This window comes from Budorcas taxicolor, chromosome 10 (assembly GCF_023091745.1).
Source record: "Budorcas taxicolor isolate Tak-1 chromosome 10, Takin1.1, whole genome shotgun sequence".
NCBI classification, from domain to species: domain Eukaryota; kingdom Metazoa; phylum Chordata; class Mammalia; order Artiodactyla; family Bovidae; genus Budorcas; species Budorcas taxicolor.
The window spans coordinates 35553754-35576092 of NC_068919.1; the positions used below are offsets into that span (position 1 = coordinate 35553754).

At 38.3% G+C, this 22339-nt stretch overlaps 1 protein-coding gene across 1 annotated transcript in view; it reads left to right on the plus strand.

The window, feature by feature from the left end:
• MGA (MAX dimerization protein MGA) overlaps positions 1–22339 on the plus strand; it is a 147045-nt gene that overhangs the window by 49404 nt on the left and 75302 nt on the right. The window contains exon 2 of the mRNA XM_052647402.1: positions 7220–8350. Within this exon, the coding sequence (XP_052503362.1) occupies positions 7287–8350 (1064 nt within the window). The 5' untranslated portion in view covers positions 7220–7286. The remainder of the gene's footprint in view (positions 1–7219; positions 8351–22339) is intronic.

Genomic DNA, 22339 nt, shown 5'->3' on the forward strand with positions numbered 1-22339 from the left:
TAGTTTCTGGTCCAAAATAAGTGCTTGGTTATAGATAGTGAGTACCATGGCAACCCACTCCAGTGTTCTTGCCTGGAAAATCCCAAGGACAGAGGATCCTAGCGGGCTACAGTTCATAGGGTCAGAGTCAGGCACGACGGAAGCGACTTAGCACGCACGCACATCATTTATTTAATTATAAAAGTTAACCTAATGACGATTAAGAACGGATAGTTGGCTATTTTATTGTCTGCCTCCCTTGCTGTCTAGTTTTCTGATTACTTTTGTTTGTAAATTATGCTTTTAAAAAGATTTTTCAAATTTCTGGGCCCATTGTATATTGATGAATACTGAAATTCAAGTGAATCTATTCTCTTACAAATTTGAGCTTCAGAAATGTAATTTAACCGCACTCTTGTAGTGAATAATTATGTTAAGGAACAAACTAACATCTCCATGCCTACCTTACAGTAATGCATTTACTGTATGAAAAGTTATGGCTATTTTTAGCAACTTTGAAAATACTCAGTTATCATCTGAATGTTTTGTAATGTTTTGTGTTTTTAAAGTAATAGTATTGGTTTGGAATTTTGGTGTACTTTGTTGCCGGGTTGGTTGGGGGGTGGGGGGAGGGGTAGACTGATACTAGTATCTGAATTAGGTAACTAGCTAGTAAACTAACTAGTGTATTTTGTAAGTTGTGTGAAGATCGTGGTTTTAGTAGTTACTAAACATTTCCAAAAGAGGTCATTGGTGAAAAGATACTCAGAATAGGTTCTCTGGAATTGTAACAGTTTTCTTATGGAACTTGACACATTACTGGAAAACATTCTCTGTGTAATTGCATTTGTGTGTTGATGTGAGTGCCTGCACCTTCTGATGTTGACGTTTTCAGAAAGTTACTTAGAATATTTCCCAGCTACAACTGAATTTATCTCTGTAGGTCATTATTATAGTAATTCTATGTGGATAACTGCTTGAACAGCTGAACTGAGATTTTTTTTGAATGCTAAGTTGTATCTGTATACCAAAACTGTGGTCTTCCTTAACGCTTTCAGAGAATTTTTAGAATCTTTCTGGAAGGAGATTTATTGCTTCATGAGTAGCCTAAGTAATTTGATTTTTGCAATTGGTTAAAGTTATCTTAGACTTTAGAGAGGTGTTTGTGTGTCTGATACAGTTGAATTTGATGAATTGACTATCCTTTGTTTAGAAAATCCAATATTGTATTCCAAAAGCGTAGGCATATTGCTTTATAATGAAGTGAAATCCATGTTTAAGAATTGTGGAATAAAATTTTATTTCTCGTCTGTAAACCTTTAGCAACGTACGGCTTAAGATAGATACTATTTTTTTTTTTGTAAATTATGTTTTTGGTTTTACACATTTTGATCAATTTATGGAATAAACTTGACAGGAGGATTAAAAAAAGACTATACAAATCAAAAGTCTGAAAGTTCAAACTTTTTTTGGACTTAATACACACATTTTTACATTTATTAGATACTTGTGTAGAGTGCAAATAAAGCAGTCTGACTCTTCTGAACTTAATTTTTGTGTTTCAATGAAAGGAAAATTTTGAAATGTGTATATATAATGTAAGTTTAAAATTTATTATAGTATAGTCTCTAAACTGGATTCCCATCGGTAGAATCTTTGATATTTCATAGATTAATTTTTAAAAGATAATGATTTTTAAAGCATTGGTTAAAACGTCCTTGCCCACTTTTACCTGTAAAAATGATGAAAAATCAAGGTTTTATTATTATAGAAGACAGTGTTTATAAGAAATTCTTAACTCTCTAATGTCTTCGTAGGTTTGGGATAGCTAAACAATTTTTTCAAGTAGTTCCTTGCTGCCTGTCTTAACTGCACTTCATAAGTGTGTTTTTGCATAATTGTTTACAAAAATACTTGATTTGTAACAAAACTGAGCTTTATGGACTAAGTACAAGATTAGGAGTCTGTGTTATTTGATTTATATACAGTTTTATGTTTTTAGCTTTGTTTTATTTAACTGAAGAATAATTGCCTTACAATCTTGTGTTGATTTCTGTCATATAATAACCCGAATCAGCCATAGGTATATATGTATCTTCTCCCTCTTGAGAGGGAGATACCTTGCCCCCATCTCACTCCTGTAGGTTGATGCAGAATTTTGGGCTGGTTTCCCTGTGTTTTATAGCAGCTTCCCCCTAGCTGTCTTATTTTACGCATGGTAGTGTATATATGTCAGTGGTTCGCTCTCACTTCTTGTCCCCACCCCAGCATAAGTCCATTCTCCATATCTGTCTCTCTATTTATATTCCTGTCCTGCAAATAGGTTCATCAGTGCCATTTTCTAGATTCTGTATATATGCATTAAAATATGATATTTCCTCCTTATGACTTACTTTACTCTGTTGGACAGGCTCTAGGTTCATCCCCCTCAGTTCAACTGACATTTGTTACTTTTTACCGCTGAGTAATATTCCATTATATGCATGTACCACAACTTCTTAATCTGTTTGACAGACTCTAGGTTCATCTGCATCAGTTCACCTGACATTGATTCCTTTTTATGGCTGAGTAATATTACACTGTATGTATGTAGCCCAACTTCTTTATCTGTTTTTCAGTTGATGGACATCTAGGTTGCTTCTATGTCCTCTCTGTTGTAAATAGTGCTGCAGTGAACATTGGGGTACATGTGTCTTTTTGAATTATAGTTTTCTAAGGGTATATGCCCACTAGTGGGATTGCTAGGTCATAATGGTTGGACAGCAGGGAGATCAAACCAGTCAGTCTTAAGGGAAATCAACCCTGAATACCTATTGGAAGGACTGATACTGAAGCTGAAGATCTAGTATTTTGGTCACCTGATGCAAATAGCTGACTCACTGGAAAAGTCCCTGATGCTGGGAGACATTGAGGGCAGAAGATGGCATTAGAGGATGAGGTGGCTGGATGGCATGACTGATGGAATGGACATGAACTTGGGCAGACTTCTGGAGATGTTGAGGGACACAGAGGCCTTGAGTGCTGCAGTCCATGGGGTTGCAACGAATCAGATATGACTAGGTGACTGAACAACAACAATGGTAGTTTTATTCCTAGTTTTTTAAGGAGTCTCCATCCTGTTCTCCATAGTGGCTGTATCAGTTTACATTCCCAACAGTGCAAGAGGGTTCCCTTTTCTCCACATCCTTTCCAGTGTATTGTTTGTAGATATTTTGATGATGGCCTTTTTGATCAATTATACACCATTTTAGAGGTATTGGTTTTTATGAACTTTCTGAACTTTACTATTTTTATAAAAGTCACTGTATTTGTGACTTATAAGTCTGTTTAAATTTTGTCTTATCAGTCTCTGATAGATGTTACTTAAACTAGTTTTAGGAAATCAGTAAACTTAATTGCCTTAAGCCTGAGGAAACTTTTGAAAAGAATCATTCTAAATTTTATCTATCTCTCAAACTCCAAATCAGAGGAGAGATCTTTTTTTCTTTTTTAACCTTTCCTAGGTATTAGTACTTTAGTGTTAGAAAGTAGGGTTTCTGTTTTCATATCTAGCCATAATCAGAAACAATAACCAACCTTTTTTGAAGTGTTGGTCTTTAAAGTATTATCCTGAAGATAATGGATAATTTAAGTTTTGGAGCTCCCCCCTCCCCCACTTTTTGGGAGGATCATGTGGCCAGTCCTGAAAGATGTAAAATTCAGATCAGATTATTTTATTATTGCTTGTCAATAGCTCTGATGAAATGTAAAATTAGACTTTTAATTAAAAAGAGGAACACCAGTAAGTGGCTCAGTTTGGTTAGTCAAAACTTACTGACCCAGTTAAACAAGAGTGTGTGTGTGCTAAGTTGCTTCAGTTGTGTCTGACTCTTTGTGAACCTATGGACTGTATAGCCCGCCAGGCTGCTTTGTCAGTGGGATTCTCCAGCAGGTAAGAACGCTGGAGTGAGTTGCCATGTCCTTCTCAAGGGGATCTTCCCAGCCCAGGGATCGAACCTGTGTCTCTTATATCTCCTACATTGGTAGGTGGATTCTTTACCCCTAATGCCACCTGGGAAGCCTAGTGATGTAGTATTTTCCTTTTTTGTATAAAAGCTAATCGAAGGTGATAGCTTTTATTTTGTAGAATATTTAGGTAATTTATTTTAGCACATCACTTCAGTTGAATGTAACAACCTGAGATTTCTTTATAATGGTTTATTGAGATATAATTTACATAAATTAGTGATTTAAAACATTTATATATTTATTTGACTGTACCAGGTCTTAGTTGCAGCATGCGGGGTCTTCAGTTGCTGGCATGTGGGCTCTTGGTTGCAGCATGTGGGATCTAGTTCCCTGACCAGGGGTTGAGCCCAGGCCCTCTGCACTGGAAATGTGGTGTCTTAACCACTGGACCAGCAGGAGCCCCCAAATTCAGCATTTTAAAGGATACATTAACTGGTTTTTAGTTCAGAACATTTTCATCACTCTTATAGAAAACTGCAAACTGTTAACAATTGTCCTCATTAATCCTCTCCCTTTTCACTGTCAGCCACTGATCTACTTTATAGATTTGCATATTCTGGATGTTTCTTATAAATGGAGTCATACAGTGTATGTGTTTTTTTTGTGTAACTTTTATGAATTAACTAATTTAGGGTTTTTTTGGGGGTGGGGTGGGGGGATAGGTTGTACGGTCACAAGATAAAAATTTAGAAAGTGTCAGAGTATTTTTCCAGCCACCCTGTTTTCCCTTGATAAAGCCAATACTACCAGTTCCTCTTCTGTCTTTGCAGGTAGTCTGTGTCAGGAAAATACATACCTATTCTTTTCTTTCTTTGGCTTTTTCTTTGTTTAAACTTATAGAAGTATATAGCATAATCTATAATTGTTTTGAACTTTATGCCCTTTGTATATCTTTTAGATAATGTTCAGTTCAGTTCAGTCACTCAGTCATGTCCGACTCTTTGGGACCCCATGAATCGCAGCACGCCCGGCCTCCCTGTCCATCACCATCTCTTGGAGTTCACTCAAACTCATATCCATCGAGTCTGTGATACCATCCAGCCATCTCATCCTCTGTCGTCCCCTTTTCCTGCTGACCCCAATCCCTCCCAGCATCAGAGTCTTTTCCAATGAGTCAACTCTTCACATGAGGTGGCCAAAGTACTAGAGTGTCAGCTTTAGCATCAGTCCTTCCAAAGAACACCCAGGGCTGATCTCCTTCAGAATGGACTGGTTGGATCTCCTTGCAGTCCAAGGGACTCTCAAGAGTCTTCTCCAACACCACAGTTCAAAAGCATCAATTCTTCGGCACTCAGCTTTGTTCACAGTCCAACTCTCGGATCTGTACATGACCACTGGAAAAACCATAGCCTTGACTAGATGGTCCTTTGTTGGCAAAGAAATGTCTCTGCTTTTCAATATGCTCTCTAGGGTGGTCATAACTTTTCTTCCAAGGAGTAAGCGTCTTTTAATTTCATGGCTGCACTCACCATCTGCAGTAATGAGTCTATAAGATTTATAATTCTCTTTTCTAGCTGCAGAATGTTCCACTCTTTCATAGTACCACCATTTATTACAGGTGTGTATGTGTGTGTTTGCACATATGTATGTAAGATAAAGTCCTAGAAGAACCATTGTTTCCTGGGATGTGTGCGTTTCTACTTTTGATATTTTCATACTGACCTTTGAGATTCTGTCATCTTGCACTCTAAGTGGCTGATGAGATGAGAATGCTGATTGACATACACTTTTTCCAGCACCTTTGACAGGCTTTTATTTTTGCCATTGTGCTAGGGTAAAAAGCAGTATGTTAGGATGACTTTAATTCCTTCTGTTCTGTGACTGTGTACATTTTCTTAACCATTTGCAATTCCTATCCTTTGTCCTTTTTTCTATTCGATTTTTTGTTTTTCCAATTTGTATAAAATTCTTTTTTGTATTAGGAAAATGAGTTCTTTATGATATGTTTCAGGTACTGTTTTCCAGTCAGTCATTTGTTTAATCTTACATGGATAGTTTTTGTCATATTAAAAACAAATTTATAAGATTTTGAATTTATCAAAAATTTTGTTGTCTTAACTTCTAGGTTTTGTGTATTACTTATTATCAAAAAGCTTTTTTCAAGATTTCTTTAAGAATTAAAAAAAATTACACTGAGTTGGGAGTAGGGGATGGGATTTAAGTGTTTGGTCTGTTGGAATTTTTTTCAGTGTAAGGTCTGAGTTGTGGAGCCAACTATTTCTTTTTCCAGTAAGTTCTGGTGTTTTGTCATGTTTTCTTTAAATGTATGTACTAACAGGGCTTCCTTGATGGCTCAGTTCATAAAGAAACCACCTGCAATGCAGGAGACCCAGGTTCCATCCCTAGGTTGGAAGATCCCCTAGAGAAGGGAATGGCAACCCATTCCAGTATTTTTGCCTAGAGAATCCCACGGACAGAGCTGCCTGGTGGGCTACAGTCCATGGGGTCCCAAAGAGTCAGACACAACTGAGCAACTAACACTTTCACTTTCATGTACTAATTAAATTAAATAACTTTTTACTTATGTATGAACTCATGCCAGTACTCTAATAAAAGAGGTGATTCTCTATACAGTGATAACATGGAAATGTGTTAATTTTTACTCAGGAGGATGTGCTTGTAACAGAATCCTCTCAAATTAATTCATAAATTATGGGGATTCTTTTGGAATGCAGATAACTTTACAATTTAATCTTCTTTTAAGTCTGTATACTTTTATATTTTCATATAATTTTTCTAAAATGAATACTTTTTTTAATGTGAGATTATTGCATGCATGAGCTTCCCTGGTGGCTCACATGATAAAGTGTCTGCCTGCGATGTGGGAGACCCGGGTTCAATCCCTGAGTTGGGAAGACCTCCTGGAGAAGGAAATGGCAACCCACTCCAGTATTCTTACCTGGAGAATCCCATGGACGGAGGAGCCTTGTAGGTTACAGTCCATGGGATCGAAAAGAGTCGGATACGACTGAGCGACTTCACTTTCACTTTCACATTGCATGTATAGTGAATTATTGAAGGATTGGGATATGACTAACTTAATTAGATTAAAATGAACTTTAGAAAGATAATCAAATATTCCAGAATGAATATCCTTACAGTGATTGAGAGAAAAGTAGAAGCAAAATCTTAGAAGAATTTAGGAATGTATTTTGGGATAACATAATCATTCTTACATTTTTGTTAGTAAAATAAATGTTCACTTGATTAAACTGTTGTTTTGTTTTTTTAGGCTGGGAAGGCCATTGTGATTATGTGGTAACTACAATTATCTTACTACTGATTTTCCCACTGGAATCATGGAGGAGAAACAGCAGATTATATTGGCTAATCAAGATGGTGGGACAGTGCCAGGAGCAGCACCTACCTTCTTTGTCATCCTGAAACAGCCAGGAAATGGCAAAACTGATCAAGGAATTTTGGTTACTAATCGGGATGCCTGTGCTTTGGCTAGCAGTGTGTCATCACCAGGAAAATCTAAAGGAAAGATTTGCCTTCCAGCTGATTGTACTGTAGGAGGAATCACTGTCACTTTGGATAACAATAGTATGTGGAACGAATTCTATCATCGAAGCACAGAGATGATTCTGACGAAGCAGGGGAGACGCATGTTTCCTTACTGTCGTTATTGGATAACAGGTTTAGATTCAAATATGAAATATATCCTTGTCATGGATATATCTCCTGTGGATAATCACCGTTATAAATGGAACGGTCGCTGGTGGGAGCCCAGTGGGAAGGCTGAGCCCCATGTTTTGGGGAGGGTTTTTATTCATCCAGAATCTCCTTCCACAGGTCATTATTGGATGCATCAACCAGTGTCTTTCTACAAACTCAAACTTACAAACAATACACTGGACCAAGAAGGGCATATTATCTTGCACTCTATGCATCGCTACTTGCCGCGGCTTCACTTGGTGCCTGCAGAAAAGGCTACTGAAGTGATACAATTAAATGGCCCTGGTGTCCACACTTTTACCTTCCCACAGACTGAATTCTTTGCAGTAACAGCTTATCAAAACATTCAAATTACCCAGTTGAAAATAGATTACAATCCATTTGCTAAAGGCTTCCGGGATGATGGGCTGAATAGTAAGCCTCAGAGAGATGGAAAGCAAAAGAACAGCTCTGACCAAGAAGGGAACAGTGTTCCCAGTTCTCCTGGTCAACGGGTCCGTCTTACAGAAGGTGAGGGGTCAGAGATGCAGCTAACAGATTTGGATCCTTTATCAAGGGGTCAGGAAACATCAGGCAAGGGTTTGGAGAAGCCTTCCCTTAATATAAAGCAAGATTTTCTTGGTTTCATGGATATTGATTCAGCACTCGATGAAGTCCCTCAGTTGAAGCAAGAGGTTTCTGAAAGGTAGGTAACAATTTTCTGTTCTTAGAGATAAAAGGAAGATTTGAATTTAAAATATTGGTTATGTGGACTTCTGACTTTAGGTATTAATAATGCAAGCCACTATAAAATACCCCACATTTGTGAAGCAATAATTGCTTTTCAATTCTGCAAAATGATAGTTCATTTTTCTGTAATGAATATCCGTTGGGTTCACAATCTAGAATTGTAGGCAAATCAGATGACTTATCCCAGTGGGAACCTTAGATTTTTAGATTTAGACTTCTGTTAATCATGCATGTTTATTCCTTGTTAATATATAGACAGCTTTTAAAAAGTATTAAAGTATAGTTTGTATACAGTATATATAGACAACTCTTGATTAATTGGAGAAGGGAAAAGAATGACCCCCAAATCATAACTGAAGCAAGACTTATCCAGTGTGGCTCAGAAGAAATTGAAAGTAAACTAACTTATGTCTAGTATGTAAGAGTTTCCTAGGACTTACTTGGTGGTTCAGTGGCTAAGACTCCATGCTTCCAGTGCAGAAGGTCCACGTTCAATCCCTTGTCAGGGAACTGGATACCACATGCTGCAACTGAAGATCCTGCATGCTGCATCTAAGACCCAGCGCAGCTAAATAAATAAGAATTTTTTGCCCTATGGACATCTTGATCCATAAGTTTCCTGACTAAAAACAAGCTGAAGGTTATTACATGATAAAATAACAAGATACACTGTTGCACTTTTTAAATTTGTACTTGTGTTATTTATTTTTATTGAAGGCTTTTTTTTTTTTAAGAGCAATTTTAGGTTTGCAATAAAATCGAGAGCAAAGTTTAAATATTTCCCATTACAACTTCTGTCCCCACACATACATAGCCATTCCCATTATCAGCATCCACCACCAAAATGGTGCATTTGCTTATAATTGATGAACCTATGTTGGTGCGTCATAATCACTCAAAAGTCCATAGATTGCATCAAGGTTCACTCTTGGTGATACACATTCTGTGGGTTTGGACAAATAATGTAAAGACATGTATCCACCAGAATAGTATCATACAGAGTATTTTCACTGCCTTAAAAATCCTCCATGTTCTACCTGTTAATCTCCTGTTCCCCTCACCTCTGGCAACCTCTGATCTTTTTGTTGTCTCATAGCTTTGCCTTGTCCAGAATGTCTTATATCTGGAATCATACAATGATGTAGCTATTTCAACTTGGCTTCTTTCACTTAATAATATGTATATAAAGTTTCTTCATGTCTATTCGTGACTTGATAGCACATTTTTTTTGTTTGGTTGTATCAGTTCATTTATTCATTCATCTCTTGAAGGACATCTTAGTTGCATCTCACTTTTGGCAGTTACGAATAAAGCTGCCATGAACATCTGTGTCCAAGTCTAATGTCCATTTGAATAGATACCAAGGAGCATGGTTCCAAGACTGGATGGTAACAACATGTTTGTTTATTTATTTGTTTGTTTTTTTAATTTATTTGACTGCCCCCGGTCTTAGTTATGGCACACGGGATCTTCCATCTTCATTGTGGCATGCTGGATCTTTAGTTGTGGTGTGTGAACTCTTCAGTTACAGTATGTGGGATCTGGTTCCCTGACCAGGGATCAAATCTGGTCCCCCTATGTTGGAAACATGGAGTCTTAGCCACTGGACCACCAGGGAAGTCCTGGTGACAGTATGTTTAGGTTTATGAGAAATTGCCAAACTCTTCTAAAGTGGCCTTGCCATTTTGCAGTGAATAAGAGTTCTTGCTGCTCTGCATCCTTGTCAGCATTGTCAGCTTTCTGGATTTTGGCCTTTCTAATAGGTGTGTAGTAGTATCTTGTTTAAATTTGCCTTTCCCTGATGACATGATGTGGTGTATCTTTTCATATGCTTATTTGACATCTGTATATCTTCTTTGATATCTGTAAAGGTCTTTGGCTTATTTTCTAATCAGATTGTTTTACTGTTGTCTTCAGACTTCTTTGTATGTTTTGAATAACATGCTTTTGCAAATATTTTTTCCCAGTTTGTGGTCTGTCTGTTCATTCTCTTGATGTTGTCTTTCACAAAGCAGAAGTTTATTATTTTAATGAAGTTCAGCCTATCAGTGATTTCTTTCATGGATCATGCCTTTGATTTTGTATCTTAAGAAGTCATTGCCATATTTAAGGTCATGTAGGTTTTCTCTTAGGTTATCTTTTAGGATTCTTAAAATTTTGTGTTTTACATTTTGGTTTATGATCCATTTCGAATTAATTTATGTGAAAGTTCGAAGGTCTGTGTCGAGAGTCATATTTTTGTATGTGGATGTCCTGCTATTTCAGCACTGAGAAGACTCTCTGCTCTGATACTGTCCTTGCTTCTTTGTCAAAGATGAGTTGGCTCTACTTGAGTCTCTTTGTGGGCTCTCGGAGAAGGCTGTAGCACCCCACTCCAGTACTCTTGCCTGGAAAATCCCATGGACCGAGGAGCCTGGTAGGCTGCAGTCCATGGGGTCGCTAAGAGTCGGACATGACTGAGCAACTTCACTTTCACTTTTCACTTTGATGCATTGGAGAAGGAAATGGCAACCCACTCCAGTGTTCTTGCCTGGAGAATCCCAGGGACGGGGGAGCCTGGTGGGCTGCCGTCTATGGGGTCGCACAGAGTCAGACACGACTGAAGCGACTTAGCAGCAGCAGCAGTCTATTCCCTTGACCTCTGTTAGTCTGTTCTTGTAACAGTACTACACCATTTTGATCACTGTAGCTTTTTAAGAAAGTCTTGAATTTGGGCAGTGTCAGCTCTCCAACTTTGTTTTCAACATGTGTTGGCTATTCTGGGTCTTTTTCGTCTCTATATAGTCTTGAGAATCAGTTCAACCATATTCACAAAATAACTTGCAGGGATTTTGATTATGCTTGCATGGAATCAATAGATCAAGTTGGGAAGAACTGACATCTTAACTGTATTGAGTCTTCCTGTTCATGAACATTGACTACCTCTCCATTTATTTAGTTCTTTAATTTTTTTCATTAGTGTATTTTCATTTCCCCCATATAGATCTTGTATATATTAGATTTATAACTAAGTATTCACTTTTGGGGAGTGATAATGTAAATGGTATTGTGTTTTCCACTTGTTCTTTGTTGATACATAGGAAAATGATTGAATTTTGTACTTTACCCTCATATTCTGTAGCTTATTAGTTCCAGAAGTTTTTTGGGGATTCTTTGACATTTTCTACCTAGATGATCATGTCATTTGTGAACAAAGATAGTTTTATTTCTTTTTCTCAAATCTGTATTACTTTTATTTCCTTTTATTGCATTCACTAGGACTTCCAGTAAGATGCTGAAAAGGATTGATGAGAGCGGACATCTTTTCCTTTTTTCCTATCTTAGTGGGAAAGTTTCTAATTTGAGAAAGTTCCCTTTTATTTGCTAGTTCACTGAGAGTTTTTATCATGAATGGCTGGTGGTGGTCAGTCACTAAGTCATGTCTGACCCTTTTCAACTCCATGAACTGCAGCACGTCAGGCTTCCCTGTCCTTCACTATTTGCTGGAGTTTGCTCAGATTCATGTCCATTGAGTTGGTGCTGTTATCTAACCATCTCATCCTCTGCTGCCCCCTTCTTTTGCCCAGCATCAGGGGCTTTTCCATCTTCAGCTCTTCACATCAGGTGGCCAAAGTGTTGGAGCTTCAGCTTCAGCATCAGTCCTTCCAATGAATATTCAGGGTTGATTTCCTTTAGGGTTGACTGGTTTGATCTCCTTGCTGTCCAAGGGACTCTCAAGAGTCTTCTCCAGCACCAAAAATGGAAATCATCAATTCTTTGGCACTCAGCCTCCTTCATGGTCCAACCTTCACATTGGTACATGACTACTGGAAAAACTAAAACTTTGACTTTATGGACCTTTGTTGGCAAAGTGATGTCTCTGCTTTTTAATATGTTGTCTAGGTTTGTCATAGCTTTTCTTCCAACGAGCAAGTTTAATTTCATAGCTGTAGTCACTGTCCACAGTGATTTTGGAGCCCAAGAAAATCTGTCACTGTTACCACTTTTCCCCATCTGTTTACCACAAAGTGATGGGACCAGATGCCATGATCTTAGTTTTAAACCAGCTTTTCACTCTCCTCTTTCACCCTCAGCAAGAGGTTCTTTAGTTCCTCTGCTTTCTGCCATTAGAATGGTATCATCTTCTTAACTGAGGTTATTGATATTTCTCTGGGCAGTCTTGATTCCAGTTTGTGATTCATCCAGCCTAGCATTTCACGTGATGTACTCTGCATAAAAATTAAATAAGCAGGGTGATAGTATACAGCCTTGATGCGCTCCTTTCCCAATTTTGAACCAGTCCATTGTGTCATGTCTGGTTTTAATTGTTGTTTCTTGACTTGCATACAGGTTTCTCAGGAGGCAGGAAAGGTGGTCTGGTATTGCCATCTCTTTAATTTTTCACCGTTTGTTGTGATCCACACAGTCAAAGGCTTTAGTGTAGTCAGTAAAGCAGAAGTAGATGTTTTTCCAGAATTGTTTTGATTTTTCTAAGATCTAAAGGATGCTGGCAATGTAATGTCTGGTTCCTCTGCCTTTTCTAAATCCAGCTTCCATCTGGAAGTTTTTGGTTCATGTACTTTTGAAGCCTAGCTTGAAGGATTTTGAGCATTACCTTGCTACATGTGGTCCTTCCTTGTGGCTCAGATGGTAAAGAATCTGCCTGTAGTGCAGAGGACCTGGGTTCAATCCCTGGTTCGGGAAGATCCCCTGGAGAGGGGAATGGCTACCCACTCCACTGTTCTTGCCTGGAGAATTCCATGGACAGAGGAGCCTGGTGGGCTATACAGTCCTTGAGGTCTCAAAGAGTCAGACATGACTGAGTGATTAACACTTTTCATACTTTTTGCTAGTATGTGAAATGAGCACAGTTGTATGATAGTTTGAACATTCTTTGGCATTGCCTTTCTTTGGGATTGGAATGAAAACTGCCCTTTTCCATTTTCCAGTCCAGTAGCCGCTGCTGAATTTTCCAAATTTGCTGACCTATTAAGAGCAGCACTTGAACAGCATCATCTGGTAGGATTTTAAATAACTCAGCTGGAATTCCATTACCTCCACTAGCTTTGTTCCTAGTGATACTTCCTAAAGCCCACTTGACTTGACACTCTAGGATGTCTGGCTCACGGTGCGTAATCACAGCATTGTGGTTATCTGGGTCATTAAGACCTTTTTTGTATAGTTCTTATATATATTCTTGTCACCTTAACTTCTGTTAGGTCCTTGCTGTTTCTTGCCCATTTCTGGTTTTGATCTTTAGTGTCTCTTTTTGCTTCTTTATTAGGATTTTCATTTCTCTGCTTACATTGCACATCTGTTCTTGCCATATCCTGCCAGGCTCCTCTGTCCATGGAATTCTCCAGGCAAGAATACTGGAGTGAGTTGCCATTTCCTCCTCCAGAGATCTTCCCAACCCAGGGGTTGAACCCGAGTCTCCTGCACTGCAGGCAGATTCTTTACCACTGAGCCACGTGGGAAGCCCACATGTGGTCTACTTTATTTATTAGAATTCTTAGCATGTTAATCATAGTTTTAAATTCCCAATCTGTTAATTTCAACATTCCAGTATGATAATTTTGATGGTTGCTCTGTCTTCAAGTTGTGTTTTTTTTTTTTGCTTTTTAGTATGTGTTGTAATTTTTTTTGTCTTTTAGACAGGATATGTTAGGTAAAAGGAAGTGTTTTATATAATAGGCTTTTAATAATGTTGTGGTAAGGCATCGATGTGAGGGGAAGGGAAGTGTTTTTTTAGTTCTGTGATTAGTTTTCAGTTTTTAAATGAGTCTGTGCCTCTGGACTGTGAACTTCACAGGTGCTTCTCATATCTCTTCTTGCCCCCTTAAGTTGGACAGGATTGGCTCTGGTAGGCTGGAGTTGGATAATTTCCCTTTCCCCAGGTCAGTTAGGCTCTGATAAAACCCAACCAAGTTAGACCGTGGTTAACTCATTTCTCTCTAGAGATTAGGCTTAGTTGTTAAAAGTAACAGAGACCACCCCTCCGAGCCACCTGCACCCCAGGATTTTTCTCATGAGCTGATACTTACTGTGAGATCTGATCTAGCTCCTAGAGGAAAACTTCCAGAAATGTGGGAGCCCCCTATAACTGGGCATCCCTAGAGTTTTAAACTCAGGCTGTCTAACACTGAGCATCCAGCAATTTGTCAGTTACAGTTTAGGTTTTTCTACCCTGGCACTGGTTCCCAAGGTGGAGTCTGTTGTCAGTTACTGCTCCATTAAACCATGATCCCGTGTATTTACGTGTCTGTTTCAGCAGTTTGTACTGTCTCTTACGGATTCAAAATAATTATTGATTTTTCAGTCTGTTTAGCTCTTTACTTTGTTAGGACCTAGTGGCTGTTTCTAATCTCCTTACATTTGCTACTGAAAATTTGCTTTATTTCAATGTTAAAATCCAGGTTTGGCAGAAGTACATCCCAGCCCAATACTTCTACTTTATTTTTCTCACTTAATTCATATTCCACTAATAGCTACTATGGAATCCCCACATTCATGAGCTCTCCTTGACTTGTTTATGGGCAAGTTAGTTCTTTGCTGTTTTCTAAGGGTTGTTAGCAGGTGAAGTGGATGTTACTCAGGCAGCATACAGGTTTTTCTTTCTTCCTATCAAGAGAAAATGTTTTTCAGTTTATACTTTTCACTGTGGTGTGTGTGTCTGTATATATATTGCAGTTGCAACTAGTGGATGCCATCTATAATATTTGATTGTCCAGTCACTGTCTAATCATCTTGATTACCCAATACGTGTTTTAAACATTTCAACACCAATATTTAAAAAAAAATATTTTATTGAAGTACAGTTGGCTTACAGTGTCTTATTAATTTCTGTTGTACAGCAAAGCAATTCAGTTACAAATATATTCTTTTTCATCGTGTTTTATCACAGGACATGGAATATATAGTGCTTTATAGCGGTACTGTGGGGTTTATCCATGTGGTATATAATATAATAGTTTGCTTCTGCTAATCCCCAACTGCCAAACCATCCCTCCAGTATCCCACTGTCCCCTTGGCAACTACAGTCTGTTTTATATGTCTGTAAGTCTTCTTTGTGAATAAGTTCATTTGTGTCCTATTTTAGATTCCTCATGTGAACATGAAAGTGAAAGTCACTCAGTCGTGTCTGACTCTTTGTGACCCCATGCACTGCATAGTCCATGGAATTCTCCAGGCCAGAATACTGGAGTGGGTAGCCTTTCCCTTCTCCAGGGGATCTTCCCAACCTGGGGATCGAACCCAGGTCTCCCGCGTTGCAGGTGGATTCTTTACCAGCTGAGCCACCAGGGAAGCCCAATCATATTTTAGATTCCTTAATGTAAGTGATATCTTATGGTATTTGTCTTTCTCTTTCTGACTTCACTTAGTGTGGTAATCTCTAGGTCCATTCATGTTGCGACTGATGGCATTATTGTTCTTTTTTTTAATGGCTGAGTGTGTGTGTGTATGTGTGTGTGTGTGTGTATATATATATATATATATATATATATTCCACTGTATATATGTACCACATTTTCTTTATCCATTCATCTGTCATTTGATGTTTAGATTGTTTCCATATCTTGGCTATTATGAATAGTGCTACTATGATGATCTTAGGGTGCATGTATCTTTCTGGATTATAGTTTTGTATAGATATATACTCAGGAGTGGGATTGCTGGATCTTGTGGCAACTCTGTTTTTAGCTTTTGGGGGGAACCTCCATCTTGGTTTTCATAGTGGCTGCACTAATTTACATTCCCACCAATAGGATAGGAGGGTTCTCTTTTCTCCCTCATTCTTTCCAGCATTTGTTGTTTGTAGACCTTTTATTGATGGCTATTCTGACCAGTGTAAGGTGGTATCTCACTGTGGTTTGATTTGCATTTCTCTAATAATTAGTGATGCTGAGTATCTTTTCATGTCCCTCTTGGCCATCTGTATGTTTTCTTTGGAGAAATGTCTATTTAGATCTACTGCCTGTCTTTCGATTGGGTTGCTTGTTTTTGTTACTGAGTTGTATGAGCTGTTTGTATGTTTTGGAAATTAAGCCCTTTTTGGTCACATCACTTGCAAATATTTTCTGTATTTGTCTTTTCTTTTTATTTATAGTTTCCTTTGCTGTACAAAAGCTTTTAAGTTAATAAACAAAGGTCCCATTTGTTTATTTTTGCTTTTATTTGTATTGCTTTAAACTGACATAATAAAACACTGATAGGATTTATGTCAGAGAATGTAATGCCTGTGTTTTCTTCTAGGAGTTTTATGGCAGCACCACTATTTTCACCCTTATTATCCAAAAGCAGTTTAATCTATCCTTGGGTGATAGAGAATTTACTTTTAAGATTGCTTTGGAGGCCGAGGTGAGAAGGAGTTTGTTAGCTGAAGGAGTCGTGTATTTCTTACAGACAGTAGTTTTTGGTGTCATGTGTTGTTCAGTTGCTCTTTTGTGTCCAACTCTTGGCGACCCCATGGACTGCAGCATGCCAGGCTTGCCTGTACTTCCATCTCTTGGAGTTTGCTCAAACTCATGTCCACTGAGTCAGTGATGCCATCTAACCATCTCATCCTCTGTCATCCCCTTTTCCTCTTGCCTTCAACCTTTCCCAGCATTAGGGTCTTTTTCCAGTGAGTCAGTTCTTCACATCCAGTATTGGAGCTTCAGCTTCAGTATCAGTCCTTCCAAAGAATATTCAGGACTGATGTCCTTTAGGATTGACTGGTTTGATCTCCTTGCTGTTTAAGGGACTCTAAAGAGTCTTCTCCAGCACCACAGTTCGAAGGCATCAGTTCTTTGGTGTCCAGCCTTTTTTATTGTCCAGCTCTCACATCTGTACATGACTGCTGGAAAAACCATAGCTTTGACTATGTGGACCTTTGTAGGCAAAGTTCATCCAAGGAGCAAGCGTCTTTTAAGTTCATGGCTGCAGTCAGCATCAGCAATGATTTTGGAGCCCAAGAAAATAAAATCTGTCACTGTTTCCCCATCTAAGTCTTAAGATTCTGATCTTAAGAGTTAAGAAAATGGTTCAGATTTATGAAGCATAAATGTCTCTGTTACTGAAGAGAACAAAAAAAAAAACTTGATGTGCATGCTCCAAGAAATAGCATTGTCTTCTACCTGAAAATGGTTTTTAGCTATATGCAGACTTCGTCTTCAGATGCTTGGTTTGGGAGCGGAGATTATTTTGAGGCAGGGCTTGTGGTGAGAACTCTTAGGATTTACTCTCTCAGTGACTAATATATAACATATAGCAATGTTAATTTGGAGAAGGAAATGGCAACCCAGTCCAGTACTCTTGCCTAGAGAATCCTGTGGACAGAGGAGCCAGGTGGGCTGCCGTCCATGGGGTCGCACAGAGTCGGACATGACTGAAGCGACTTAGCAGCAACAGCAGCAGCAGTGTTAATTATATCAATCATGTTGTGCATTATAAACCTAGTACTTACTTATTTTATATTGGAAGTTTATACCTTTCCACCGCCATCATCCAGTTTCCCATTCCCCTGCCCCCAGTAACCACAAATCTGATCTCTTTTTCTGAGTGTTATTGAAGTATAATCGACCTACAGTACTGTTCATTCTGGTGTGTAGCATAGGGTGATTTGGTATTTGTGTACATTACAAAGTGATCACCATGATAAATCTGTTATCATTTGTCATAATGTAATTTTACATTTGTATATATTGCATTAATAGTGTATTAATATATATTACATTATTATTGGCAGTATTTCCTGCACTGTACGTTTTATTCCTGTGACTCATTTACTTTGTGACTAGAAGTTTGTACCTCTTAATTTTCCTCACCTATTTCATTTATTACCTTTACTTCTCCTCCTCTGGTAGCCATCTGGTTCTCTAGATTTATGACTCTTATTTCCATTTTGTTATTTTTGTTCATTTCTTCTTTTTTTTAAGATTCCACGTATAAGTGAAATCATAAAATATTTGTCTTTTTACGTCTGACTTCTTTCACTTAGCACAATATCCTCTACGTCCATCCATGTTGTTGCAGATGGCAAGATTTCATTCTTTTTTTTGTGTGTGTGGCTGATATTTATTTATCGTCTTTTTTATCCATTAACCTATTGATGAACACTTAGATTGTTTCCATTTCTTAGTTATTGTGAATAATTCTGCTGTGAACATAGATGTGCATTTGTCTTTTTGAATTAGTGTTTTTAGTTTCTTTGAAAAAGTACCCAGAAGTGGAATTGCTTGGTAGTTGCTACGGCAGTTTTATTTTTAATTTCATGAAGAACCTCGATACTGTTTTCCATAGTGGCTGCACCAGCTTACATACCTCCAACAATGCCTGAGGGTTCCCTTTTTGCCACATTCTCTCCAGCACTGATTATCTGTTGTCTTTTTGATAATACTATTTTGACAGGTAAGGTGATAGCTCATTGTCTCTCTCGCTCTTTAGTCGCTAAGTCGTGTCCGACTCTTGCGACCCCATGGACTATAGCCTGCCAGGCTCCTCTGTCCTTGGAATTCTCCAGGCAAGAATACTGGAGTGGGTTGCCATTGTCTTCTCCTGGGGATCTTCACAACTTGGGAATTGAACCTGGGTCTCCTAATTGCAGGCAGATTCTTTACCACCTGAGCTTTGAGGGAAGCTCTTAGCTCATTGTGGTTTTATTTATTTCTGGTTGCACTGGGTCTTTGTTGCTGTACATGGGCTTTCTCTAGTTACAGTGAGTGGGGGTTACTCGGTTGTGGTGCACAGGCTTTTCATTGCTATGTCTTCTCTTGTTGCAGAGCTTGAGCCCTAGGGCCCGTGGGCCTTCAGTAGTTGTCTCACGCAAACTCAGTAGTTGTGGCACATAGGTTTAGCTGTTCGGTGGCATGTGGACTCTTCTGGGAACAGGGATTGAACCTGTGTCCCCTGCATTGGCAAGTAGATTCTTAACTACTGGACCAACAGAGAAGTCCTCATTATGGTTTTGATTTGCATTTCCCTGGTGATGAGTGATGTTGAGCATCTTTTCATGTACCTGTTGCCCATTTGTATGTCTTTTCTGGAGAAATGTCTCTTTAGGTTCTCTGTCCATTTCATGATAAGATTGTTTTTTTGATGTTGAGTTAAATGGATTTTTATATATTTTGTATATTAACACTTTGTTAAATAATTGTTTGCATATATCTTCATTCAGTAGGCAGTCTTTTCTTTTGTTGGTGTTTTCCTTCCTTGTGGACAAGCTTTTTAGTTTGGTTATTGCCATTTGTCTGTTTTTGTTTTCCTTGCCTTAGGAGACATATTCAAAATATTGCTAAGACTGATAAAAGCATTGTTAATACTACTTACATTTTCTTCTAGGAGTTTTATGATGTCAAGTCTTACTTTTAAGTCTTCAATCCACTTTTGAGTTTATTTTTGTATATCATATGAAAAAGTCCAGTTTTATTTTTTTGCATGTAATTGTCCAGTTTTCCTAACACTATTTATTGAGAAGGCTGTCTTTTCCTCATTGTATATTCTTTTCTCCTATGTTGTAGATTAAATGCCCATGTAAATGTGGGTTCATTTCTGGGCTATTCTGTTTCATCCATCTGTGTCTACTTTTGTGCAAGTATTATATTATTTTGGTGACTATAGCTTTGTAGTCTGTTTGAAATCAGGGAGCATGGTACCTCTAGTTTGTTCTTCTTTCTCAGTGTTGTTTTGGGTAGTTAGGCTGTTTTGGATTTTCATACAAATTTAGAGTAGTTTGTTTTGGTTCTGTGAAAAATGCCATTGGTATTTTGGTAGGGATTGCACTTAATCTGTAGATTATCTTGGGTAGTATAGTCATTTTAACAATATTAATTCTTCCAGTCTGAGCACAGTATATATTTTCATCTCTTGTTGTCTCAGTTATTTTCATCATTGTCTTACAGTTTTCTGAGTAGAGATCTTTTACTTCCTAGATTTATTCCTGGGTATCTTATTTCTTTTTGATGCAGTTGTAAATGAGATTGATTCCTTAGTTTCTCTTTCTGATAGCTTGTTGTTAGTGTATAGAAGTGCAACAGATTTCTGTGTTTTAATTTTGTATCCTGTAGCTTAACAGAATCATTCATTTGTTCTAGTAGGTTTTTGTTGGTGTCTTTTGGGTTTTCTGTATATAGCAGTAGTATGTCACCTGCAAACAGTGAGTTTTACTTCCTACTCTTTTTTTTTTTTTTCCTTCTTTTATTCAGTTAATATTGGAAGTCCTAGCCAAAGGAATCAGACGGGAATGTGCTGAGAGCAGGCATCTTGTCTTGTTCCTCATCTTACAGGCAGTGCTTTCAGCTTTTCACCATTGAGTATGATGTATTTGTCATAATGGGCTTTATTATGTTGAGTTATGTTCCTTCTATACTTACTTTGTTGATAGGTTTTATAATAAGTGGAGTTTGAATTTTGTCAAAAGCTTTTTCTGCATTTATTGAGATGATGTGATTTTTTTTCTTCAGTTTGGTAACATGGTATTGCCAGATTGATTTGTAGATATTGAACCATCTTTGCATCTCTGGGATAAAATCCCACTTTATCAAGGCTTATTCTTTTAATGTATTGTTGAATATGTTTTGCTTATATTTTGTTGAGGACTTTTTCATTTATGTTCATAAGTGATACTGGTCTGTAGTTTTTTCTTTTTTACAGTCCAGGTCTTTTATTTTTACACCTATCAGGCCATGGGCTCCAACACTTAGGGTTCCTTTCCATTGGTCCTCACGAAGTGTGCTTCCCTGGGTGGAGCAGGCTGGCGCTTCAGCTGAACCCAAGTCTGTTTTCCTTTGGCTTCCTTCTTTTTCTGATCATTTTCCTTCACATGTTTCAGGAAACTATCTCGGCTCTTAGAGTGCTTAATATGCTCAACATGCACATTAATTCTCTTGGCAAGAATCTGGCCCTTAACTTGTTTGTTTACAATGATGCCAGCACCATGCTGAGTAACATTGTAGATCTCCCAGTTTTGCCATGGTAACATTTGTGGGGCATTCCATTTTGAACAGTACCCATTCCCTTGATATCTACCTTCTCGTAGATTCGCATGTATGTGATATCTACCTTCTCGTAGATTCGCATGTATGTGGCCGAAGGAACAGTTCCGTGTTTTCTAAAAGACGTAGAGAACATGTTGCGGGTGCCCCTCCTCGTTCCCTTTGTGTTGGTCATTTTGGCGCATTACTGGAAGATGGCGATTCTGGCCCAAAAGCGGTCTGTAGTATTTTTTTATTTTTTGGAGGTGGTGATGTCTTTGATTTTGGTATCAGGGTAATGCTGATGTAGTAGAAGTTCAGGCGCATTCTTTGCTCATAGATGTTTTGGAATGTTTTGAGAAAAATAGTTGTTAATTGTTAATTTGGTAGGATTCACCTGTGAAGCCATCTGGTCGTGGACTTTAATTTCTTGGGAGTCTTCTAAATTACTGATTCAGTTTTATCATTGGTACAGTAAGTCCCCTACATACAAACCAGTCAGTTGTAAACTTTCAAAAATGCAAATGTGTATTCTCTCAGTATCTGATGTGAGTGAAGTTGCAGCTTACCCTCCATCTTCTATTGCTGAAAATCTTTCAGCTCTACCATCTTACACCTCCTTCCCTCCTCTAGTCAACAACTCTTCTTGCCTGTTTACTTGATGCTAGCCCGTGTATGCCAGCTGTTTTACTGTTCAGTTCAATTCAGTCGCGTCCCATTCTTTGTGACCTCATGAATTGCAGCACGCCAGGCCTCCCTGTCCATCACCAACTCCCGGAGTTCACCCAAACTCACATCCATCGAGTCGGTGATGCCATCCAGCCATCTCATCCTCTGTCGTCCCTTTCTCCTCCTGCCCCCAATCCCTCCAGCATCAGGATCTTTTCCAGTGAGTCAACTCTTCACAAGAGGTATCCACAAAGTACTGGAGTTTCAGCTTTAGCATCAGTCCTTCCAGTGAACACCCAGGACTGATCTCCTTTAGAATGGACTGGTTGGCTCTCCTTGCAGTTCAG